The sequence below is a fragment of the Mastomys coucha genome, unplaced genomic scaffold (assembly GCF_008632895.1).
Source record: "Mastomys coucha isolate ucsf_1 unplaced genomic scaffold, UCSF_Mcou_1 pScaffold23, whole genome shotgun sequence".
In the NCBI taxonomy this organism is placed as follows: domain Eukaryota; kingdom Metazoa; phylum Chordata; class Mammalia; order Rodentia; family Muridae; genus Mastomys; species Mastomys coucha.
Window position 1 is genome coordinate 99,500,618 of NW_022196906.1, and position 27,082 is coordinate 99,527,699.

At 44.5% G+C, this 27,082-nt stretch overlaps 1 protein-coding gene across 1 annotated transcript in view; it reads right to left on the bottom strand.

The window, feature by feature from the left end:
- Col6a6 (collagen type VI alpha 6 chain) overlaps window positions 1-9,470 on the bottom strand; it is a 137,978-nt gene extending 128,508 nt beyond the window's left edge. The window contains exon 1 of the mRNA XM_031346192.1: window positions 8,963-9,470. Within this exon, the coding sequence (XP_031202052.1) occupies window positions 8,963-9,459 (497 nt within the window). The 5' untranslated portion in view covers window positions 9,460-9,470. The remainder of the gene's footprint in view (window positions 1-8,962) is intronic.
- Between the last annotated feature and the right edge of the window lie 17,612 nt (window positions 9,471-27,082).

Genomic DNA, 27,082 nt, shown 5'->3' on the forward strand with positions numbered 1-27,082 from the left:
GAGAGGGTGGGGTGGCAGGCATGGGGAGGGGGGAGGCAACAGGGGTTTGTTTTTTGTTGTTTTTGTTTATTTCTTTGTTTTTTGGAGGGGAAACTGGGAAAGGAGAAGTTTACATGTAAATAAAGAAAATATCTAATAAGAAAAGAAAAGAAAATATAATGAAAGCTTAAAAATAAAAAAAAATTAAAAAACAAAAACAAAAACAAAAACGAAAGTCATGCTTCACCAATGATGACTACCACAGAGGGGACTGGGATGTCGTGCCAGTATGTGGAGGAGCCAGCTTCACCTTCATGAGCACATTCGAACCACCTCTATGTACAGCAGAATGTGCTTTGGGAGTATTTATCTAATTATGAGGTTGCAGCAAGCTCCCCTCTGCTCTGAGATCACACGCAATCCTCACTGTCTGCCTCCCTGTTCCAGGACAGTTTCCTAAATGCTAACGGGAATTTAGGAGCAAAGTCAGGACCAAGAATCCAACCAAGCCAGACATAGTGAAACAGCTTAAGCCAGCCACAGAATTCGGTTCTCTAGTCTGAAAGCAAGGATTCCGTTCTTAATATTTGACTCCAGTGGTGTTGAAAATATGACTATAGACCAGTATTGTTGAGCTACCTGAATCCTCCATGTGCACTGAAATAGTAGCAAGAGCTTCTTCAAAAGCAGACCCTGAACTAGAATCCATGTGGCCGTGGGTCCGAGTTTGCTTTCTGTTTCTGTGATAAAAACACTCTGATCAAAAGCTACTTAAAGGATGATGGGATTTATTTGGTTTGCACTTCCAACCTTAGTCCTTTACTGAAGGAAGCCAGGGTCGGCATTGAAGCAAGAACTGTGGGGAAACTCTGCTTACCAGTTTGGTCACTGGCTTATACTCAGATAGCTTCCTTATACAGCCCAAGTGCCTGCCTCCTCCCCCCCACCAACCCCCGAGCCTAGGGATTGGTGATACCCGCAGTGGTATAATTCATAATTCAAGATAAATGCTCACAGAGTTGGCCTAAGGCCAATCCTATTGAGGCAACTCCCTGACTTAGGTCACTATAGATTCTGTTCACATTGACCGTAAAAGCTAACCAGGATAACAGGTTATTTGTGAAGTGACTCCTAAAAGCATGAAAGTGGAAAAAGAAGACAGAGGAGGAAAGGAAACCAACATTAAAGTACAAGCAATCTGCCACCGTGTGAGCATGAAACTCTCTTCCCTTGGCCACCTCAGCGAAATGGATAGATCAGCTCCAGGGAGTATCAGCCCCAGGGAGTTCACAAAGACGGAGTATTCCCTCATCAGCTTTTAACCTGATGTTAGCTAAGGCATCACTCCCAACCTGCCCCACGTGAGTCATATAGACACCCAAGGCAGAGAAAGCTCTCAGGCAGAACTGCAGCACTACAAGAAAGAAGCAAATGGAGAGAGAACACGGCCAGGACCCTGACATCATCTGCCAGCCAGCAGAGCAAGGCTGGACGCTGAGATCTTGGAGGCTTCTTTAAAGCCTGTCATCGCAGCATTCTAAATGCTAACTGCCTCAGAAAATCCAGAGGTAAATGGACTGTGCACTCACCTATACAAGCTAGCTTGGGGTGAGGTGGAAGTACCAAAAAAGGTGCTCGTGGACCATTTGATGTTCCATCGGATTGTTTTTCCCTCACTGAACAATAACCAAACATGATGATGATTTTCTATGGACTTCAAAGTCCAGCTGTGTTAGGACTCACACAACGGAGACTCTTGGTCAGAATTTCTTGCCAAACATTAATCAAGCTTTTTTTTTTTTTTTTTTAAGGACCCAAGGAATGATTAGCTTATGATTTTTCAAGCCAACACAAATGCCTTTGTCAACTAATTCTGGCAAATCCTTCCCCGCTCTAAAGTTTAGAGGGCATGGCGTACACACAGCTCATCGGCACACGTTAAAGTCAACGCAGAGTCCTTAACTCTAAATGTTTAAACAGTGGTGTATACAGTTAACACCTTGTAAGCCAGCAGTTTTGATGTCCAGTTAGATAAATTAAACTCATGTTTAATGCTCTCTTTTTCTTCTCTCTCTTCTACCATTCGTATACTTGGAGAAAAGCTTTTCCTGCCAAAAGTAAAGCAGAAAATTTCCATAGACTTGTTATTTGGAGCCATAAAGGGTACTTAATTCTTAGCATTATCTTGGCCAATCAAGATCAGAGTCATAATGATAGATTGGCAGCACCTTGCTTTGGCAAGACCGACCCTCAGTGCGAATGGTGCGCGTCTACGCTTCCCTTTATCCTGCTAAGGGTTTGCATGTTAATAGTCTTCCCCTGAGATTGTACAGCTTAAGGATTTTCAGAACGTCATGAAGTTTTGCACATTCCTGAATTTTCTAAGAGCATCTGTTCCAGCTTCAAAGAGACACGTACGCCAGCCAGAGTTTTGAAATCCTAACAATCATTTATGTGCTAAATATTTGAGTACCTACTAAGTGACAAGGTACCGTGGGAAACATTAAGGATAAGAAAAGCACGGGGCATATTTTCCTTTGGCATAGACCCTTGTCCTGGCTAAACAGTATCCATTTCTGCCCTTGGATATCTTTTCCAAATTCTCATGCCAGGCCTGTGAGCTCACTCCAAGACCAGAGTTAGCGGGAGGGTAGGAAACCAGCAGAGGGACTGAGGGGGAGCAGGAGGTAAGAAACAGAGGGACTGAGGGGAAGCAGGAGGTAAGAAACAGAGAGACTGAGGGGCAGCAGGAGGTAAGAAACAGAGGGACTGAGGGGAAGCAGGAGGTAAGAAACAGAGGGACTGAGGGAAGCGGGAGGAAAGAAACAAGCAGAGGGACTGAGGGGAAGCCTATTATTTCTTTACTACCGTGCCTTTTAAATAGCCACTATGTAGCAAAGGACCTTCATTCTCTTCCTCTTGAGAAGCTTGAGGTAGCTATAGAAGACTGCTTTAAAAATTTGAAAATGTAGGTGTAGGTGTACATTATGAATTTAAAAAAAAAAAGTACTCTGACATTTTGCACCTCAATAGATATTCTGAATGCCACTGCTATACTTTATGCTTAGGGAAGAGTTTTACTCCATTTATTTATTTATTATTCATTTATTCATTCATTCATTCACTCAGCCAGTATCCCATATAGCCCTAGCTGGCCTCAAGCTCATATATATGTAGTTGAAGTTAGCCTTGAACTCCTGATTCTCCTGCCTCTGCCTTCCAAGGGAAGGGATCTCAGGTGTTCATCACCACATCACCACATCAAGGCTGTTCTACATTTTAACAGTCATTCCCTTCTGCTGACAGTTAGAGGAGGGCCTGGGGAAATAAATGGCTTGGAGGCTACAGTGTTTGCAGAGCTGGCATGAAGACCTGAGTTGGGATCCCCAGCCTCTGCATCACAAGGTACTAGGACACATGACTGTAGTCTCAGGGCGGGGAGGCAGAGATAGGGAGTGGGAGGGAAGGGGGTGGGGAGTGGGGTGTTCCTTGAGGCTCACTGGTCAGTCTAGCTGAATTGGAGAGCTCAGGTTTGCTGGGGAAATTGTCTCAAAACTAGACAGAGAGGGCAGATGAGGGAGCCATCTGACATCAACGTACACACAGCAGTGCCCGGGAGGTGGGGGAGAGTAGGGGAAGGGAGTAGAGTATGGGGTGTGGAGTAGGAAGATATTTTCAGCATCACAGAACCATGATCCACAGAGTCAAAAGCAACAAATATGCTTTATCGATTTATGTGTATGGGTAATTCACTTGCATGTAAGTCCATGCACCACACGTGTGCTTGGTGCCAGCAGAGGCCAAGAGAGGGTTATAGATGATTGTGAGCAGCCATGTGGGTGCTGAGAATTGAACCCAGGTCCTTTGCTAGAGCAGCCAGTCGTCTTAAGCACTACGCCATCTCTCCAGCCCCTTTAGCATGATTTCTAAAGTCATCTACCTATGGGAAGAATTTGATTTCTCTGGGAAAGTTTCCTCAAACCATAAATAAAGTTTACGATATGAGGACTTGTGAGTTCAGTACAGACAACCCCTGCCCCACCCTCCCACCTCCCTCTCAGCATCATCTCTTCCAGGATAGCTGCATGCCTGAGTGACAGGCCTTTTCTTAAGTAATCTTTATGAACTGGAACATTTCCAGGAAGAGAGAGAGAGAGAGAGAGAGAGAGAGAGAGAGAGAGAGAGAGAGAGAGAGCGTACACCCAGCAAGTTTCTGCTCATCGTGTATTACACTCCATGGAAACAAGTTGTTGACTGGGCTGGCAACACTGAATAACATTGGGTTTAACACTGACAATCCCAGACAGTGGAATATGCCTGATGGCTCTCCTGCGGCTCCCCTGTGGGAGAGCGCCCTGGTGTTTGATGTTTCCCTAAGGCTGTTACATGGGGGACATGTGAGCAAAGCAAGGCTCTAAGAGGTCAAGGTCAGGGGTCATTAGGCTCATCAGTCACTCAAAACTAGGCCTGTTGGAGGGAAACTTAGAGGCCACTCCCAACAGTAAAAACCAACAGTCACAACAAGCAGAAAAGTCAAGAGAGGCCTGGGGACAGAGGTTAATAGTTACCAAACAGGCCTGGTTACCTGACAGTCCCCAGGAAGACACTGTGGAAGAGAGGACCGACCTCAGTAAGTTGTCCTCTGACCTCCATCTATATGCCATAGCTTCTGTGTAGCTCCCCCACCCACCACACCCCACCCCATCCACATCCACATAAAATAAATAAAATGTAAGAAGAAATTAAAAAATACTTTGTCCAACATTTAGTCAGCAAGGGAAAGTCATGTTTGTGTCACATATGAAAGAGTAAGTGGACTCGGAGCGGGGGTGTTCACCTTTCATCTCAGCCTTCAGCAGGCAGGAGGATATCTATGAGTGTGAAGCCAGCCCAATCAATACAGTAATGAGTTTCAGGTTGGCCAGGGCTACATGGTAAGAACAAATAACAAGACAGGTCAAATCAGCAACAACAAAGAAGAAGTAAAAGCCAGGAAACTATCATGGTCACCATACTTGTTCCTGGGGAACAGCCAAGTGAGGGTTCATTGCTTTCAAATGCACAACCATTAGCTCAGCCCTTAGTTATGTACCTTAGAATATAGTTAACATCATCTTTAGTTTTTGAGAAATTCTAAGCCAGGGCATATTTACTGAGGTTCAACCTCCATTTTTAAGAGCTTTATATTAGCAGGACTGTGTAGCACACGGAGTCTACAGATGAAAGGATGCTGTGCCCACCTCTAGTTGTAGTTCTTGCAGCCTGGTCCTTGTCTGGTGCCTTAGTTAGCTTCGGCCAGTAGTGTCCACACAAACACACATTCCCGCATTAATATTGCAAACACTAAAACTTTCAAAAATCTAGGCTCTCCAAAGGGGTCAAGATAAGAAAATTGTACTTTACATTTAACAACAGTATTCTTGTAGAATTATGTCGCTAGAAGACTTAGCAAAACCAAAAGATTTTTTTCCAGAGGCAAAAGTTTATTCCCCAATGAATGTTTAACAAAAACTTTGTGAATATCATAAAATTTGATTTTATGGCACAGCATTTAAATATATCAAACTTATGAGTGGAAAAGAACCCTTAGTCCAAGTTCTCTCCTCCTCTCCTTCCTCCCTTTATCCCTGTTACATTCCATCAGAATGAGTATGTGTCTGTGTGTATGTATATGAGTGTATATGTGTTTATGTGTCTGTCTGTCTGTCTGTGTCTCTATGTGTGTGTATATATGTGTATGTGTATATGAGTGTGTGTTTATGTGTGTGTATCTGTGTTCCTATGTGTATATGTGTCTGTCTGTATCTCTTTGTATGTGTATGTGTGTTTATGTATATGTGTGTATGTGTATATAACTGTCTCATCTGTGTCTGTGTGCTTATGTGTCTGTGTATATATACACGTGTCTATATATACATATACATATATATCACATACATATAAAGATATATATGTATACATATACATCATATACACATCACTACTTGTGTGTGAGGTCAGAGGACAACTTGAGGGAGTCAGTTCTCACCTATCTTGTGGATCTCAGGGATAGAACTCAGTTTTCCAAGCTTGGAGGCAAGTGTCTTTACCCACTGAGCTATTCCTCTGGTCTCTTTTTTTGCATTTCTGATGTTCTGAAAGGGTGGAAGGAACTGACAGTTCTTTGTTGAACAATGCAAACTTCTAAGACTTATTTTAAGTTTCTGGATTTCTGTGAACACGGCCCCTGTTGGGAACAACAAGCATAGCAGTGCAACGTCACACTGGTTTGCTTGGGATTTCGTGTTAAAAGCCATACCTCAAGGCCAGTGAGGAGCTGGCTCAGTGAGTCTCATATTTGTGGCACACACATGAGGGCCTGAGTGTAGATCTCCGCTCCCATGAAAAATCCCGGCACATCAGTGAGCATCTCTGTAACTCCTCTGTAGTGGAGTGGAGTGCAGGAGCAGCATCAGGACCCCAGGACCTCACTGGCTAGTCAGCCTATCTAGAGCAGCAAGCCCTAGGGTGAGAGAGAGAGACCTCCTCTCAAAAGTGAAGGGGAGAACGGTGGAGGAAAACACCAGGCATCAGTCTCTGGCTTCTACCAGCACGTACATGCCAACTATACCCCCACATACATGTACACACACATTTTTAAAGTGCCCTGAACTTTGAAATAAAAAACAAACAAACCCAAACCCATAAGTATCCTGAGGTGACAGGTGAAAACGGTTGGCTTCTCTCTTGACCAGAAACCCTACGAACTCATAATAATCAAGAGGTGAAATCTTTATGTTCACTTTAAGAGCACCCAGGAAGTTACCAAGGCCATCAAGGGTAAATGGCTTTGCACATGTGAAAAGCCACCAAGTATCTGAAAAATGTCACCTTAAAGAAACAATGTGGGGGGTGAGAGTGGTTCAGCAGCTATGGACGAGCCCTGTTCTTCCAGAGGACCCAAGTGGAGAAAAAGCTCAGTGGTTAGAGTGTTTACTGCTCCTGCAGAGGTCCAGAGTTCAGTTCCTAGCAGCCAGGGCCAGTCACTCACAATTGTCACAACTCACAACTTTAGCTCCGGAGGATCTGACACCTTTCTAGCTACCTTCACTCATGTACACAGACACACGCACAGACACACAGGTGCACACACACACAATTAAAAGTTAAATAAATGACTTAAAAATAAGAGCAATGTGTGCTTGCAGTGTACAAGCCTGCAAATAAGTAGATGTCCCCAGGCCCAGCAGTGTAGATTCAAGGTGTCTGAATGAGTGCTACACATTTAGCTGAACTCGCTTAAAACTGTAGAGGTTATCTGCAAAGGAGCTGAATGTGGATTCTCTGGTCATGAAGCATCTCCAGGTGAACCAAGTAGCCATGATGCTCCACCACACTTAAACAGAGCTCATAGCTGGATTGTCCCATACCTCGGCCTCTCCTACTGTGTGGAGGTGAAACTCAAAAGGAACAAATTGCCTACACCAGAAAAGGAGGCTGCATAGAAGGGAGAGATATTCCAGAAGAAACTGAGAAAGGAAAAGCTTAGGCATGGGAATAAATGCAATGAATAAACAAAACTAAAAGTGGTACTCATCAAAATAGATCCTTTCGAATGGGTAGCACGGGCTCCTAGTGATGATGGCTCAGCCGTTAAGAGCTTGTACTACTCCTAGTGATGGCTCAGCCATTAGAGCTTGTACTGCTCTTCCACTGGACTAAGTTGGTTCCCTAGCACCTGCATTGAGCAGCTCACAGCCACTTGTCACTCTGGCTGCAGGAGATCTGAAGCCCTCTCCTGAAGTCCCCAGGTATCAGCACTCACACATTCTTCTTATACACATGCATGCACACACAAACACAGAGAGAGACAGAGACAGAGAGACAGAGAGAGAGACACACAGAGAGAAACACACACAGAGAGAGACACACACATACACACATATACAGAGAGAGAAAGAGACAGACAGAGAGACAGAGACAGAGACACACATACAGAGAGAATCACACACACACATATAATATACATACACAGACACATACACACACAATTAAAAAACAAATAGATCTTTAAAACTTAAATTGATGCTGTGACGGCTGTACTCTATAGCAATTAAAAAAAAAACCCTCAAGAACAGACTTCTAATGTTCTGTCTTGAGTCTTAGGAAACCAGCAACACCACAATTTCTCAATGATACCCGGTTCTCCCTGTTGACTCCCTGGCATTCACAAAAGTCCTCTTTAAACATCTTCATACTAAAGATTTCTGAAAAGGACCCATAAGAAATCCTATCACAAGAGGCCACAAAGAAACAAACCATTACTTCCTAGTTCCAGGATTTTTTCTTCCTCCTCTAGCCTCCTCTGGTCAGAATTACTTCCAAGGTTGGTTATGAGCCAGGCAGTCTGGGCTCCACTCATAGTAGAATGTCACTGGGAATTGATTTTTAAAAAGACATGCTTTGCCTGCCTCCCTCATCCCCTGCACCAACAATAAAACCCTGACGTTGTCTTTAATAGTTTTGTGTGACACTGGGCAGGGAAACTTAGATGCAGCGTACCTGCAGGCTTGGCAATGGCTTTGCCTGGTTAAGTGGCCCTGTGTGCCTGCCACTCTCCAGGCCACGTGCTGGGTGTGGGAACACAGTATTGGGCAAGGCACCTCTCATCCTTGGAGAACCCCAAGTGTGTGGTGGGGAACTCCCAAACCAAATCAGGGAATGACTAGCTCATGCTGCTGATTCTCCAACACCCTGATGCAGAAGAAAAAAGAGAAGGAGAAGGAGAAGAACTAACAGAGCCCAGAGAATTTAGCTCCCTCTGTCTGGAGTGGATGAAAAACTCCAAAGAGGTACTTTTAAGACCTTTAAATACAGTGTTTTCCTTCACCTTAATGCTTCTCCATTGCCTCTCTCATCAGGCTGATCCCCTGCCTCCCACCACTCACCGATTATTAACTTTGTTCTGTTTCTTTCCCAGCGGACACTGGGCTGCTGAACTTACCTCAGGGAAACTTCTACCCAGCCTGGGGTGGATTTGAGGAGTGTACAGCCAAAGTGCACAGTCCCCAGCACAAGATCGCTTAGCAGCTGGAGAGCAGGGGAGCCTGGAAGTGACTCCGTGGCGTGGCGTGGCTGCAGGGAAGCCTCTGGCCTCTGGGGTCCCGCTGGCTGCAGCTCCCACGCCCCTGGCTCCGCAAACGAATGCTGCTCTCCCCGCCCTGGTGGCCCCCAGGGCTCAGCGTGCTGCTCAAGCCTTGGGAAGGTGACAGAAGAGTTAAGTGTGTGGTGGGGTGGGGGGAGGATTTTAGAGGCTGGCACTATCCTGCCTGCTTCTCTGCTATGTGGACCGCCCCGAAACCCCTGGGCTGCAGACCCTGGGGGAAAGTGGAGGGCGGGAACTTTGGGGCGCGCTTGGAGCTTGCCTTCACTCTCTGCGCTGGAGCACACCAAAACAACCTCTCTGCTCCTAGTACTAATAGCTGTCTGGAGGCTTTGCATAGGCTCAGGAGGCTTCTTGAGAGAAGAATGGGGTTTAGTGAGGTAGTCCAAGAGGTTTCGAATGGTAGAGACTTCCCCCTATCCAGAAAGTAGTTAATCTATTCGCTTTCTTTTCATTCATCCATCCTTGCGCAGGTTGCACAGCTATCTGATCACCTGCTGTGCACCCTGACTAGGCGCCTTGCCACAAAACCATGGAAGTTGCAACATCTGCTCACTGTCATTGCAGAGACAAACTTGGAAACAGAACATGAAAGGTAGTTGCTGGGTAGGAAACTCCGAAAAGGCGATTCTAGCTCAAGTTTTGGATGTCAGGAGAAACATTTAATTCCCAAATGAATTCTAAAGATTAAGCTTGAATACGAGAGTCCCAAACGTATGAATGCAAGGAAGGACAAAGAGGACCATGAGCTCCTTTCGGGAGAATCAGAACTCTGCTTTTCAGAACTTGCTGTGTGGTTATCTTAGGGCAGGGAAGGTAGGAGGAGAAGGTAAGCAAGTGTGGGGGAAAACAGGGATGAAACGGGCAGCTTAATTCCAGAATAAGTTCTACAGAGGACAAGTTCAAGATAGAAGTGCTTTGCCACAGAGAATGACTTAAGACTGCCAGACTATCCACCAGGTACCACTTTGGCCACACTCTCAACCTTACTTTTTTTTTTCTTTTCTTTTCCTTTCTTTTTTCTTTCATTTTCTTTCTTTTTTCCCCCTTAAAGTTATTCTTATGTATTGTGTGTGCATCTCTCTCTCTCTCTCTCTCTCTCTCTCTCTCTCTCTCTCTCTCTCTCTCTGTGTGTGTGTGTGTGTGTGTGTGTGTGTGTATGTGGGAGGGGGGAAGAGAGAGGAAGAGAGAGAGAGAGAGAGAGAGAGAGAGAGAGAAGCTTTATGGAGTTGATTCTCTTCTACCTTGAGTCCCAGGAAATGGAATCACCAAGTTTAGCAGCAAATGTCTTAATCCACTACACTCTTCTTTTAAAGAATTATTTATTATATTTTATGTATATGAGTTCACTGTAGCTGTCTTCAGGCACACCAGAAGAGGGCATCAGACCCCATTACTGATGGTTATGGGCCACCATGTGGTTGCTGGGGATTGAACTCAGGACCTCTGGAAGAGCAGTCAGTGCTCTTAACCACTGAGCCATCTTTCCAGCCCGTTCCACTATACTCTTAAGTTGGGCCCTCAGGCTCTTTCTTAATGGTGTATAAAGACATGAATTAATGTCCCTCACTGTGTGTCCTGGATCAATCACAGACTTTGTGTTCTTTTCAGAGATTCCACACCAGGATAGGTAGCTACAAAATGACGGGTCTGTGCCTCCCATGGTTAGGCAAGAGGGCAACTGAGAGGACACTGAATTAGCAACATTAGCAGGTGGCACATGATTAGAATCAAGCAATCCATGCCTTCATAGTCTTCTATAGTTATTATCTGTAACAGTGCACTTTAGAACTTGAAGACGTCAGTATGGAAAAAGTTGAGATCTCTGAGTGTCAGGGTCCCTCATCAATCACCAGCCCACCCAAAGTCACTTGCCAAAGTATCCTACACACTCGAATGTCACCCATCCAGTAATTTTCTCATAAAAAGCCCAGTGTGGCAGGAGGGCTCCTGGAAGTCAAGAGCCTGAGACTCATTGCTCTGCCAGGAAGCAATGAACCCCAGGCTCAGTACTCATGGAAGGCTTGTGAGTCAAGGTTTGTCAAAGAGTTGGCATACCACTTCGAAGCATCTTGATGCTTTGGGTCCTAGGATGTCTAAACTGATTACACACCTGCATCAAACGGAGACCAGCATTCAAAGAACGGGGTTCCCTTCCCCCATTTCAGATCAGAATGACAGGAAGAAAAGAGGCTCTTGAGTTATGTAAAATAAACTAGTTGCCTAAAGTGACCCCAAGGTTTCACTGTTGTGCAACCCATGATTTCTGGATGAGACACGCGATGGGCCAATAGCCAGTGGGTCTCTGCTGTACTTCCGGGGCCTTTTTAGGAACATCTGTAACTTGAGGGAAAGCCTGGGTGCCATGTGTGTTTGGGTACACTTTTGAAATCTGTGACAGCCTCATCCAACAAAAGATAAATCACAACAGAGGACAAGCTGTTCCTCCATGAACAGTGTAGGGCTCAAGAACCACACAGTCAGCTCACACATCAAAGCTGTGGGAAATTCAGCTACCGCTCACCTGGGGGTGGGGGGAGGCATATTGACTTTAGGACTGTCTTCAGACCTCAACCCAGATGGATCCACGCTTTAAACGCACAAGCCACCCAGATCACCGTCCCTTGGGTCTCCCAGGGTCCAATCTTCCTCTCTTTCAGTTCACAAGACCCCTGCCAATCCATCCTTCGCCCTGGCAAATGTCTTCGCAAGCCGTTTCGCTGATCAATCACTCTGCTGCCCTTAACGATCTAAGCTGTGAGCTTTGGCACACTGCCACTACCTAGTGTGGCAAGAGAGTACTGATGGCCCAGAAAAAAAATACCACCTCTGTTTAAATTCTGAAATAAAGTATCTATCAAATATATATATAGCTTTTGCATATCATAAGTGAGGTTGAGCCATCATAAGCCAGTAACTGTTTATACCTTAAATGCTACATATTAAATTAAATATAAAATTACTACAGGACAGCACTATGAAGGGTAGAATTATTTTATAGAAATACTCTATCTGTACATTTACATATGCACACACATTATTCCTAATGGCCTTTTAAAGCTATATGTCAAACGAAATCTGCCCATTTTAACTATTTTAGTATGTCCTCAGATACTTGTGACTTTAAAAAGGTTAGAACATTTCTCAAAAGGAGTTCCCTACTCTCTGGTTGTCAGCACTCAGTTTTTCATACCCCCAAGCCCTTGGCTATTAGCCACCTGCTTGCTGCCTCTAAAGATTTGCCTATTCCGAAGGAAAAAAAAGAAAGAAAGAAAGAAAGAAAGAAAGAAAGAAAGAAAGAAAGAAAGAAAAAGAAAGAAACCATATGTGACTCTCTAGCTGGCATCATCCCCTCAGTGTGTGTCTCCGATTTAATCCTTGTTGTGACATGTACTGGTACTTGATTCCTTTTTGTGGGCAAATAGTATCTTCTGTGCAGCTGTTACACACTTTCAACCAGTAGACATTCCCCCTTCTTTCTTAGTAAGAATGCTACTGTAACCAAGATTTTTGTGTGCATGGTTTGTGTGGGCATATGTTTTCTTTACTTTTGGGAACATACCTAGAAGGGTGTGTCTGGCTGTCTGAGACAGAAACTTTGTGCTCTTACTTTGCAAGAACAGCTAGACTTTCCCCAAGGGGCTACATTGTCCCCAGCAGCAGCACCAGAGGGCTTTGCTTTTGTCACATTCTTGCCCATGGTTGTTGCAACAGGAGGCAGGAGCCCAGGTGCCGTGGTCAAACACTTTCTGTCCCATGCAGGCGGAAATCACCACCCACCGGGTCTCTGGAGTTCCAGACCTTTGCTCAACTGCACAGGTTGTCTGTGCAGCCCACCACCTCAAAATGAGTAATAATCCACTGTCAAGCTGAGGTAATGAACCTTTCATGCACACACACATGCACGCGCGCACACACACACACACACACACACACACACACACACACACGCACGCGATTAAACCTAAGTGATTTATTCAAGGCCAGACTTGATTGCACTTGCCTGTAATCTCAGCTTAGGAAGTGGAAGGAAGAAGAGCAGTTTGAGGTCATACTCAGCTGCATAGTAAGTCTGAGCTCAAATAATAATAAATTTAAGTCATATATCTTACTGGATTATTAGGATTTATTGGTTTGTTAAATATCTACTATGTGGTAAAGACTAGATACTTAGGATTCAATGTGGTAGATAAAAACCACAATCAGCCATGGATTCTGCCTTTGGGACCTGAGAACCAGTGTTGGAGATGAATGTATCAGCTACTCGTCAGTTTAATGAAGGGCTGTGTGCACTGGGAACTATGGCCGAGGCTCCTGGTAAGAACTGGATGCTTGAAATAAGCATTTGACCTGGAGTTGAATGAGAACAGTAGAGAGAAGTACAGTAAGACAGGATGAGACAATTTTGGACATCACTGATGCCAGGAAGGGCATGATATGCAATGAGGTAAGAGGAAGTAGGGGCTGCATGTGCAATAACATCGACTGAGACATAAACACAGAAGGAGGGAGAGGTCTGGGCAAGAAGGTGGCAGAAGGGAATTCTGTCTTGGATACTGTACGCTTCAGATGTCTGGGAACCATTCAGGTGGCTTCAGAGTAGCCAGGTGGACAAGCATAGGTCCAGGCTTGGGTCCAAGCCCTGAACTGGAGACATGGATTTGGGTTCATCATGAAATGGGTACTAAAGTCACAGGTGCATAAAGTGGCGGAGAAACATTCATTGGTTCAACAGCACTCAGTCATTCATTGTAGAAATACACTAAGATCCAGTCTGTGGGAGGCGCTGTCCCAATCCCTGATGATACACATCAGGGAACAAAGTGAGGAAAATCACTTTCTTGGGGCTCCTGGGGGAGGGATTTGTAAAACCTTATTGGAAGGCCGGGGAGATAACTGGTTTTGTTCTTTTCTGGTGCTAGGGAACTGAGTCCCTTGGCTCTGGAGAGCCTTAAAGCCACACAGGAAGCAAGCTTCGGAGACATCTGGAAGGGAAGCCTTGCAGCAGCAAGAACGGTCCATGCAAAGGCCTTCTGTGTGGCAGGAGCATCTCTGCGCACTGGTGCAAAAAGACAAAGCCAATGTGGCTAAGGCAGGAGAGTGACAAAGCAGATGGGAGGACATGAAAGCAGGCAGGTGATGGAGAGAGGAGGTAGGCTGTGAGGAGAAACGGAAATCATGGAACAGAGTGACATGGCGTGACTTCTGTTGATGAAGTGTCTGTAAGACAAAGACGGAAAACAGAGTTCTGTCATTTAAGGGATGAAGCAAAGAGGGGCAGTTGGAAGGGAGGTGGAGGTCAAATACAGGCCACCTTAAGGACTCCAGTACATGACAACTAGTGGTGAGGAAGTGGCTGGTGAGGGAGAGACCAGGAAACAGCCCAGCCCAGAGTCTACTGTCTGAGAGCCTGTAGGAAGGGTCTTACAGCGAGGTTGAGAAGCAGGGAGAGTTTCAGGGCAGTCTCATATTGACTATATATGGGATGCTCAGGCAGTGCAATGAGCCCAAGGTTAGGTGGCTTTTGAACCTTTCACCTCAAGAGATTGACTCCCACCTGCCACCCACCCTTGTTTTAAGATGGAGGTGACATGATACTTAATCCCTGTCAACCTGACCAGATTTAGAGTCACCCTGGAAATGCCTCTGGATATGTCCAAGAGGGTGTTCCCAGAAAGGTTTAACTGGACAGGGAAGACCCGCCCTGAACAGACTGTAGTCCCAGACTGAATAAAAAGAAGAGAGCAAGCTGAAGCCCAGCATTCATCCCTCTCTGCTTCCTTGACGGTGGCTGTCATGTGACAAGCCACCTCACCACCACCCCCTGCCTCCATGCCTTCCCCGGTCAGCCACAACAAACCCCTCCACATCTGATTAAGAAAATGTCAGACGCTTTGTTCCAGAAATAATAACTAATACAGACAGGATGGAGTTCTTACTGTGGACAGGAGAGCTAGTGAGGTCAGCTGAGAAGAGAGAATAAATATCCCTAAATATCCCTCCCTTTACTTTGGGGCTTTCTGAGACTATATAGAGTGTGTTGCATACTGACTGCACTTCCCAGTTTGCACAGGCACAATGACTTAGAGCCTATGCTGAGTCACTGGGAGCAAGTCATTTTCAAACCCCGAGGTTGTTTCCTTGTTCGGTCACATAACCAGCAAGAAGCTAGAGACCCTGAGCCAAATCTCCTCACTCTGCAATCTATTCCACTTGTATGATTTATAAGAGGTCAATTCGCTTTTATAGGCCATTAGGGGGTAATTAGGATTCAATAGGAAATTTCTAAATTCCCTTCTTGGGACTGAATGGCAAGTTCTCTGTACTTAAAGGGACAGAAAACAAGCACAACCCAGGAGAGGGAAGAATTTCAAAGACCTTCCATAACAGAACCTGACTGTAATCAACCAAACTATAACTCTCCAGGACAAGCGAGGGAGGGAACTGGACTTTGTGAGTCTGACCACTGACTCCTAGATTTATTTAGTTCATGGCAACTTTCTCCTCAATTGTTTGGCCTCAAGGGTGGGAGACTCAAAAGCTTTCCCTTGGTTTGATTTCTGAGTCATAACAGTACTAGAAAGCCCTGGATGTTAATAGAGATGTAAAGATGTTACCTCCATGCAGGAGATACGTTTACAGATAAGAGAATGCGTGCCCTCACATACGTGTATGCGCATGCGCACGCGCACATGCTAAGGCTATTCTTCTCACGCGGCTACTAACTTGAAACCGAGATTGAGACTCAGAAAATGAAGCAGAAAGCATATGGAGGTAAGAGACACAACAAAGCAAGCTAGCATATGATATATGAGTGATGGACTTTACTTCCAAAGAGAGTTGTAATTTATCTCTGTTTTGTACAATTCAGCTAAACAGCTTTACCATCTCTCTCCTGTGCTCGGCACAGGGACGGTCTCATTTCCCCCTAACTCCCACCCGGAAGCAGGACCTAAGACAAGGATTCTGCGCCCACCGAAGATACCTCTAGGGAAGAGGAGAATCAAGATAGGAAAGGGAGGGCAGTCAATTCAGGATGTGTGATCAAGAGACCACCGGACAGTGAACAGCTGGAGCCCAGTCCCACTGGGGAATGCTGGGAAACTGCAAAATAGACTCAGTTTTCCTTCTCTGCCAAATCCTGCTGTGCTGTTGGCTAAGAGCTCAGAAGGTTCAGCTCTCTGGCACTCAGTGTGGCCAGCCCTGGGAGCAGGCAGCTCAGTTTGCAGATATGGAATCCAGCATGGGGAGAGGAGAAGGGGCCAAGGTGACAACATCCGCTGGAGATAATGTTCTAGTCTGTGTGCCTGGACGAGCCCCTGGGACTGTGGAGCAGCAAAACAGCAAGGGAAATTATGACACAATTGAGATTTGCATTAGCCAGACCAAGCAGAATGCAGCATGCAAACTCTTCTTGAGGTTGTGTGCAAGGAAGCGCTAAGCCTAGACTGCTGTCTGCTCTTCCGGGTGTTGGCCTGTCCCAAACTATGTCTTTCACTCAGTGTTGTTGACCGGCTGGTGCCCTAGTAGTCACAATGGAGGTGGGATAACATTTATCTATACTTGTAAGGTACTTATTTCTGTATTTCAGGGGAATTGGCATGGCAGAGGTAAGCCTCTGCCAGTCAGAGAAGTTGAGTCATGTGCGTGGGGCTGGTTAGAATCTAATTGTATTCAAACAAACACCAAACACTCTCTGATAGTTAGTTTTATTATAAAGTATTGAAAAGTACATCAAATGCTGGTTTAGAGTGTGATTAACCTTAACCTGACAAGCGCCATCTTTCTGGATACATCTTCACGGATTTGCTATTTCAACTGCTTATTCAAGTTACAAGTCCCTCTGACTTAGAAGTAGCATAGAGTCTGTAAAGAAAGGTGAAACTCTAATCCTTTAGCTGGACAGACATTTCCCAAACAGGCAGGTCGCTCTTGAAGACTGCATTTTCCAACATTTTCCTAGTGTTGAAACAGAAGAAAACGATTTTTAAAATTGTTTGCCAAGGTCATCTTGCCAAGATCCTTGCTCCTTGGCTTATGCGAGATCTCTTTTTCCTCCATGTTCATAGGCCTTCCCTTTCCATTTGTGGCCTTGTTTCCTCTTCTGAAAGGACTGCTGGATTAGAGTCTACCCTAACGCCCCATTTTTAATTTTTACCTCATTATTTTTTAAAAACAACCTCTCTCTACATAGCCCTGGCTAACTATGCAGACCAGGATGGCCTCAAAACCACCGAGATCCACCTGCCTCTGCCTCCCACGTGCTGAAATTAAAGGTGTGTGCCACCACAATTACCTCATTCTTATTCTCTTTAAATAGAATTGTTTTTCTTTCAGTTTATGTCAACATACAGAGTTGTATACATTTGAAGTGTATGTGATTTGGTGTATGTATTATGAAATGGTTACATCATCAAGCTAACTAGTGCATACATCACTTCAGATAGGAACCTCTCTGCGTGAGAACGCTTAAGATCATTCTTCCATGTGTAAAATATAGCACTGCCAGCTGCAATTACATGTTGAACCTTCAGAACATATTTCTATTACAATTCTCTGTACCCTTTCACTTACGTTTGACCCCACCCACCTTCCTCAGGCCCCAGGGACCACCATTCCACTCTGTTTCCCAGTCTAACATTTCCCCTCATACCCCACATGTAAATGATATTGTTCTCCAGCTTCCTCTAATTTTCTTTCCTTAGCATGGTACAAAGTATCAACAAGTTGGAACTTACGATTCTGCGGTTCTGAAGGGTTTGTAAGGAAACCCCTGGATACTATGCATGTTTTCTATGTGTGAATTTATGTATTTATGTTTGCTTCTATGTCTTTGTACCAAGCGCATGCTTGGTGCCTGCAGAGGCCAGAAGGAGGCACCAGATATCCTGAAAGGGAGTTGCAGACAGTTGTGAGCCACCATGTGGGTGCTGGGAATCCGCTTGGAGGCAAATTTTATTTGCTGTTTTTCTATCACTTTCTAAATACTCGTGATCTTAAACTAAGGCATATTGTGCTTTTATCATAAGTGCAAATATCACATATTTTGAGGTTATAGTTTCACATTGAAACAAGGAAATTTCAGAATATCAGCTTAGATATGAGATCACTGGGCAGTATGCTCTCCCCTGGAGGCATGCATTTGCTGTGCAAGCGTTCAAGGAACCAGAAGACAGTAGACATGGCACAGGCTTTAGGACACAATGAGCAGTGCGGAAAGCCACATCCCCAACTTCCCCAATCACACAACTTTGCAGTCATTCCCAAAGCATGAGAAGAAAAATATTGAAACTGGACAGAAGCATGTTTTGATGAGAAGATAGTCAAAAGAGCTCAGATAAGGTTCATTGGAATTGTTAATACTATTCCACTGAATCAGAGGTGGAGGCTATGCCCTGAAGAAGGGAGCCTCTAATCATTTGCTCAGCTGTAGGAGATGGGTCATCTAAACTTCCTGAACTAAATTCCAGGATTCCAGGGAAACGGCAAATCTTTATCGTTAAAAATAATCACCAGTCAGTCAGGATTTCCAAAGGGTGTGCTTCATCTACTTAGTAACAACTTAACTAGATCAGTGGTTCTCAACTTTCCTAACAACCCTTTAATACTGCGCCTCACATTGAGGTGACCCCTCAAACATGAAATGATTTTCATGGCTACTTCATAACTATAATTTTGCTAGATATGAATCATATTATAAATATCTCATATGCAGACCACTGTGAAAGGGTCATTTGACCCCCTAGGGGTCGTGACCCACAGGTTTGAGAAGCACTAAATTAGAGTCTGTCTGTACCTGTGCATTTTAGGCAGGCGCTCTACCACCGAGCTGAATCCCTCGCCCCTCCCTCATCTTCACTAGAGTAGTCTGTAATAGACTGGAGTGAGATAAGAAGACAATTGAGGCATTGAAATTTTCAATGAATATTATTATAGAATTGACATCTGTACTTTATTATAGAGGCCATCATTTCTCCTATCAGCCATTTTCTGCAAGGAAGATTATTGACTCTCTCTCTTTCTCTCTCTCTCTCTCTCTCTCTTTCTCTCTCTCTCTCTCTCTCTGTGTGTGTGTGTGTGTGTGTGTGTGTGTGTGTGTGTGTGTGTGTGTGTACATCTTGGGCTTTATTTCAGGAAAACCCTTTTAAATAGTATGTGCATGCTTACCCCCAAATGAAACCAGCCCCACCAAACTCATTCTGGTGAGAATGCTATTTCCTTTCTATGGCTTTTTCTGTTGGACTTAGTACTAGATACAGAATTCTTTCTTCACCCTGCTCTCTAAAAGCTTTGAAGTCATTTAGAGGTGTCACCCTGGAAGCCCTGGGACAGAATTGCATACAACTGGTTAGAGGGTCATCTGATCCTTGGGTGGGAGTCCCATGAGCCCTCTCCTTCTGAGAAAGGAAAGCCCAGTTGTGATGACCTCTGGCTAGCAGGCTCAACTGAGTTTAGCTCAAAGGAGAATCCTATACAACGGGAGGGGGACACTATGGGGAGGTGGGAGAGCCCACAGATCCCACTGATGTCTTATGGGAAGTACTCTTCCACTGGAGGGATGATTACTTAGCCATAGGTGGTGCACCACATGGTATAATATTCATTTTTCTAATACTGGAACATTCTCTCTACTTGCATCCAAACTCATAGATGATTTTTTTTTATTAACTTCAAATTTATCTGGTCTAATTCTTTTCTTTTCCACTTTAAGTAACGGGGTCTGAAGGAGTCAAGAAAGGTCAGCAGAGGTTGTGGCAGGGCAAAGATCTTCTGTGCTCTCTACATGTGACCTGCCATCTGGGAAGCTTCCCTTTAAGCTATCTATAATAAGTATAAAAATACAATAAATTAAATAATTTCCTATTATCAAGTTCATGCCCTTGAAAGGTAAAGATTTAGCTATCATTTTTCTAATTTTGATCAAATATTCTATGTAAAACTAATATATTTAAAATATTATTTCAACTTGAAAACACACAAATAAATAGAAATATCTTCCAATCATATGTTTGTACTAAGCTTGCAAAGTCTGGCACGTTTTGTTGTTTTAAAAATTATTTTACTTTTAACTTATTTATGAAAACATAACTCTGTTTTGGAGACTGTTATAGTGTGTCATGGGATGATGTAACAGTGAGCACCATTAGCTTGACAAGTCCCTAGTCTCCTAGGAGACAATTCTTACAGCATATCAGTGAGGGAGTTTCTGGATTGAGTTGATGTGGGAAGATCCACCTTCGGCATATGTGTCACCAAGAAGGAAAGAGTGAACGGAGCATGCACGTTGGCCCAGCTTTGCTTTCTGACTTGGGATGGAACGTGAGCCGCTGTCTGAGCTCCCGATGCTGCCCACATCTTCCCTGCCTTGTGACTGTAGCCTTTAACTTCAACCTTGAACTTTGTAATCTCACCCCACTCTTTTCCTACCTTGAGCTGCTCTCATCAAGGATTTTGTTGCAGCAATGAGAAAAGTAACCAAGGTGACTAGTCATCATTTTATATTGTAGACCCCGAAGAGCAAATCAAAGGATGCTATGTGTCTTCACCATGAAGGAATGGAATGTGCGTCCTGTGAGTAGGTAGACGTGTCTCACACAGCTCAAACACCATGCATCATATGCACATATCTAAGCATGACATAATAGATAACTATCAACCATAGTCTAAAAACAAGGACCCATCATTTCTTCGATGTGTGTCTTATAACTAGCTGTTTCACCCATGATCTGCGCTGCTCCTTCCAGAGTAAGTCTTGCTGGGAAGCTAGGAATCATGGCGATCAGGCTCCTTCCCATGACGGCGTACTACATGAATGATGGTTACAGCCAATAGAAATACAAAGAGCATGGGTTCTTCCCAACCCAAAAGCTTGAGAAGAAGTTTGCAGGTTGCCCTTGTCCTTTCTTCACAGAGTGGCTTCCTCCATAAGAGACGGGCAGCATCGGAAAAGGGAGAATTCTCCTCCTTCACACCTCTAACAACCACTTGGAAGTGTGTTCCCTAGCCATTGCATCAGTACTGAACTATGAAAAGGGAACAAACTTTGCTTTTTAATTAGTGTTTTTTTTTTAAATCAGCATACAAAGCAACAGGTTCATTATGACATGTTCATCCATAGTTTGCTTTCACTGATCATCTTCTCTCTGCCCCTCTGGTGTCTTTCCCCCCATGGTGTCTCTGGTGTCTCTTACTCCCATGATCTTCCCCTCTCCCCCAGTAGCTCCCTTCATGTCACACATATTCTGTTCCTACCTCTCTCCTACCAAGCCCACTCTGAACCCAGGATGCTTCATGGAACACAGTTCCATTCCTTTGCAAATGCCATGACTTCGTTTTCTCTAATACAGGAATGAAGTTCCTCTGCGTTTCTAGACCATGTTTTCCTTACGGGCCCACACATTCATGGACACAGAGTCCATTTTTTTGAAGAGTGCAGCAATAAACATGGATGTGTAAGCAAGAAGGAAACCCTCTACTATGTCCCCATGTATTTATCTATGGCTATAGAATAAACCACCCCAAATGGGAAGGCTTGGGCTAACTATACTCACTTATTTCACTCATAAAACTTTAACCTGGGCAAGACTCTGCAGGGCTAATCATCTTCTGACCCACATCAGGAGGGCTGCAAGACCTGCTGTCACAAAATCCCACACATAGCTTGACTGACAGTTGGAATGACCCAGGGCAGGAAGCCCCATGTCTCCATTCTGGCCTCCCATTGTGTACCTCTCAGCCTTGCCCTGGCACCACGATCAGTTCAAAGAAGAAATATTCCAAGAGACAAAAAAGCTGACAGTATTTTGAAGTCTGGGTCTAGAGAAACCAATTTCACACCTGCCATAATTTACCAAGACCTCACCATGCCCAGGTTCAATGTAATGAGCTCTACATCTCATCTCCCATTGAGTGTGATTAGAGATTTTGGAGGACTGGGCTTTAAACCATCTCTTAACCCAAGCAAGAGTCCGAGACTGATCAGTAATGGCAGCTCATATCAGTATTGAAACCATTAAACCATTTCAGTAGAAGACAAGGAAAAGAACCAGTCCTGTGCCGTCTTAAAATATATGAATTGCAATCCATCAAACGACTAACAGGCAATAATAAAAATGGGGGGTGGGACCTCGACTTTTGTCAATTAAAAGAACCAAAGACACCTACAGGAAACTTCTGTAAATGTGTGAGAAAGAGAGAGAGAGAGCACATTAGCATTCTTATTCCACAGTTTAGTGCGTGTGTGTGTGTGTGTGTGTGTGTGTGTGTGTGTGTGTGTGTGTTAGAGAGTGAGAGAGAAACAGAGACAGAGGCAGAGAGCATTAGCATGCTTGTTCCCTGCACACCTATGGAGGGCAGATAATTTTTAAAGAAACAGTTCTCTCCTTCCACCGTGTGGATCCTGGTGTAACAGGCCCCCAGACCTTAGCACAACTGACATCATCTTAGAGGCATCATTCTGACCTTAAAACCCAACACATAGGTCCCAACACCTGCCAAACTGGGAACAAAGATCTAACCCATTAAAGACCTGGTCTGTAGCTCCAGGATCCAGGGAAGTCCCTGGATGGACTACCCTTGCTTCTTGGCTTCTGCAGTTCAGCTTCTTGCTGACTGTTCTTGCTAACCGAAATGTGTCAACCAGGATGTGGGTTTTGTGCATAAAAGACCGAGAAACTGTGAGGATTGCTGCTTCGTGATTTGGGCAAGTTCCCCATGCAGCAATAAAGACTTTCAATGTGACTTTAAAGGTGTTCGTGTGGCAGCCTCTGGTGGCCTTACACCATAGCACTGGGAATTGAACTCAGTTCACCAGGCTTGGCCATAAGACCTTTACCTGTTGAGTCATCGCACCAGTCCCATCAGTGACTTCATCATCAAGCGATATTTAAAGTCCTCAAGCGCTACTCCCAACCTGGTCAACTCCTTTAATTATACTCAATTACCAACTGCTCTCAGGAGAAAGGACCTTCCACACATTCTGACATCTAAGAGCTCAAGCCTTGCCAACTTTCACATTATTCTGTGGGAGTGTGTGGCTTCTCTCCATCTCTTCTTATGCTTACACGATATTCACGCTGCTATGTGAATATCGTTATCGCTACATCAAGGCTGTAGTTTTTGTTCAGTTTTTCTTTTATGCCTGTATAACCCAAACTACATGACTGAACAGCTTTCCCAGCTTCAGTCAGCATCCATTATGCTGACCTCAAACATTTGTCCTAGCTTGCTTTCCACCGCTGTGATAAACATTATTACCAAAAGCAACTATTGTAAGAGAAAGGTCTATTTCAGCTTATACTTACACGCCACCAACCATCACTGAGGGAAATCAGGGCAAGAACTCAAGGCGGGAACCTGGAGGCAGGAGCCGATGCTGAGGCCACAAGGGAACGCTGCTTACGGGCTTGCTCCTCATAGCTTGTCCAGCCTGCTTTCTTATATACCCCAGGACTACCTACCTGGGGATGGCACCTCTCACAGAGAGCCAGGCTCTCTCACATCAAACATCAATCCAGAAAATGCCCCCCACAGACTTGCCACAGGGCAGTCCAATGATAGCATTTTCTCAATTAAGGTTCTCTCTTCCCAAATAACCCTAGTTTGTGTCAAGCTGACAGAAACAAAATAAAGCTAGCAGTTTTCTATGTAAGGTTTCTATGTGGGTTTCTATGTGGCTTGAGCATCCTCCCTGCAAGGATGCTCATTTTCTCCCCTTGTTTCCATGAGGGTAGTTTTAGATGCAATTCCCATTTAAAGCAGTAGCATTTGAGTAAAGCAGAGTTCTCCTGGCGATGTGATGCAGGTGGACTTCATCTAACAAGGGGAAGATCTAAAGAAGATGATCCCTTCTGAGAGGAAGAGGAAATACTTCTGACTGACTCAGAACGTGACTGGGAACTTCAGATGCTCCATCAGCTCTTCTCAAAGTCTCAGTGTTGCTGCCTAACACAGAGATTATGGATTTGCCATCTCAGCACAGAGAGAGAGAGGGAGAGAGAGAGAGAGAGAGAGAGAGAGAGAGACAGAGACAGAGACAGAGACAGAGACAGAGAGAAAGGAGGGAGAGGGAGAGAGAAAGAGGGGGGAGAGAGAGAGAGAGAGAGAGAGAGAGAGAGAGAGAGAGAGAGAGAGAGAGAGAGAGAGAGAGAGAGAGAGAGAGAGAGAGAAAAGGAAAGAAAGAGAAGGGGAGAGGGAGAGAGAGAAAGAGAGGGGGAGAGGGAGAGAGGGGGGAGAGAGAGAGGGAGAGACAGAGAGAGAGAAATCTATAATAGACACAGTATTTTTATAAAGGATAATATTATTTCAAAAAGACTATATAAGTTCATCTAATAGGAAGGAATAGTGAAAATGCTCCCAAATGTGCTTTTAAATGAATTCTCTGCTTTTTAGGAATAATTGTCCCTAGGCTACTGGGGAAATAATATTTCATCAGGCAGTACCCACTGCAAGCTGACACCAGGCAGGCTGGTCTACACAAGGGAATGCAAAAACACTGGTTAGAATTTCAAATGCAATTATTCACACATTTTCTGGGAATTCTTTTCTTGAGCCATGAATAATTTGTCCCTATCTCTCTGAATTCTGGCTCCAAGTTCATGTTTTCTTTTTCCTGGGGGACTGTCTAGTTAGATTTCAGAAAGATAAACTGTCTTTGGAAATCATAGCAAAGGCTCATTTCCAGTCCTCCTGCTCCTGTAAAGAAGTTCCTTTGCCTAGGGGAGGAGAGAGGTTGCCACTCCTGTGTGCACCCATTTGTTTTCCCTTTGTAGTGGAGCAGTTGTTAGCCGTCCAGAATTGTCTTCCAGTGGAGACTTTCTGAAACTGAACCAGTGTGAAGAATTCGCTAACCATTCACCCTAGCCATCCTCCATCTTGTATTCGACACAGTGGGAAGTATGAGGGCCTAGGAGTTTAAGCTAATTGTGACCTTCTTCCAGCTTCATATCCAGTTCATGCCAGGTAATCCCCAAAGCTGAAAGCATGAGGCACAGTGCACCAGCAGCAACACCGTTTCTAGGTCTGTTTGAGAGAAAAAGACAGCCAGTTCCTTATTCCAAAGAAAAAGAAATAACACAGGGGTTCCTTAAAAACTTAGAGCAGATACTCTATGATCCAATAATTCCACCTTGGGTGTATAGCCAAACGGTATGAAACCGGTATGCTGATGAGACACCTACATTCCTATGTTCAATGCAGCTCTACTCACTTGTGGTCAAGATATAAAATCAACCTAAGTGTCCATTAGTGGATGGCTGGGTTTAAAAATACAGCATATGCATATACGCACTAAGGAATACAATTTAGCCTATAAGAGGGACCTCCTACTGTTTGCAATAACATGCGTGAGCCTGAAGGATGCTACATGAAGCCAGACACACACAGACAAATGGCCATTCTCACTTATATGTGGAGTCTAAAACACCAGACTCATAGATATAGAGAAGTGGTGGGACTGGAGAGATTCCCAGCACCCATGCTAGATGGCTGACAGCTACTCCAGGGTCCTAACACACTCTTCCGGACGCGTTGGGCACAAGTGCACGTCTGTACATGTTGCATGATATTTGATCACACTGCGAATCCCAAGATTGTGAAAAGACTTGTTTCTTGCTGTGGTGTGGCTCAGCCCTTAAACACACACTTTTAATCCCTCTGCCTGGAATACAGACACACCCTTAGGACACACATTTAATCCCAAACAATGAGGGTAAAGTTAGTTTGTAGAAGGAAGCACCCATGGTGGAAAGTGATGTCTAATTGAGTGGCAGACAAAGTGACAATTCAGACAAAGATCTGATAGGATAGGAAAAGTCCAAATTTCACAAGAAGGGAGGAGAAAGAGAAGCTACTTAAAAGAATGCAGGAAAAAAAAGCAGTTTTACTAGGATAGTTTTACATCCCAGGTTGAAAACAGAATAAGCTAGATAAAGGTGAAGACAAAACAAGCCAGAGAATGAGAAAGAACCAGAAGATTAGAACAGATTGCTAGAGTTAGTTTGAGGCCAAACAGAACAAAAAGTCAGAGGCCGAGAGAGAAGCCAGATTGAATCACTCAGCTTGGTAAGGAGCATGAGCCAGAACACCTGAACTGAATCATCCATCAAGAGTTCAAAGAGGGCCAGTCATACAACACCCAGAAGAAGCTCCACTCCGAGGCACTCTAACACGTCCAGGATCAGAGGTGTGGAGGACACAACATCTGTCCCAACACAAGGAGTAACTGGGACCAGGCACACAGGTACTCTGCCAGCCCAGTGGCTCGGATTCCTTCCTTCCTGTCTGTCTGGGCTGGTGCCCTGAGCAGACCTTGGGCACAAGCTCCACAGAGAGTCCCACAACACCCAGAGGAAGCGCCACTCCCAGGTGCTCTAACAAGCCCAGGATCACAGGACCCCAAAAATCACAGGATCACAGAGACAGCTTGACTCTGAGGAGTTCTGATACAACCAGAATCACAGGAAGGACAGGCTCCAGTCAGATTTAGCAAGGGCAGATAGCACTAGAGATAACCAGATGGCAGGAGGCAAGCATAACAATATAAGCAACACAAACCAAAGTTACTTGGCATTATCAGAGTCCAGTACTCCCACCATAGCAAGTCCTGGACATACCATCACACCGGAAAAGCAAGATTCAGATCCAAAATCACTTCTCATGATGATGATACAGGACTTTAAGAAAGACATAAATAGCACCCTCAAAGAAATACAGGAGAACACAGGTAAACAGCTAGAAGCCCTTCAAGAGGAAGCACAAAAATCCCTTAAAGAAATACAGGAAAACACAATAAAACAGGTGAAGAAAATGAGCAAAACCATCCAGAATCTAAAAAATGGAAAAAGAAACAATAAAGAAATCAGAAAGAGAGACAATCCTGGAGATAGAAAACCTGGGAAAGAAATCAGGAGTAATAGATGCAAGCATCACTAACAGAATACAAGAGATAGAAGAGAGAATCTC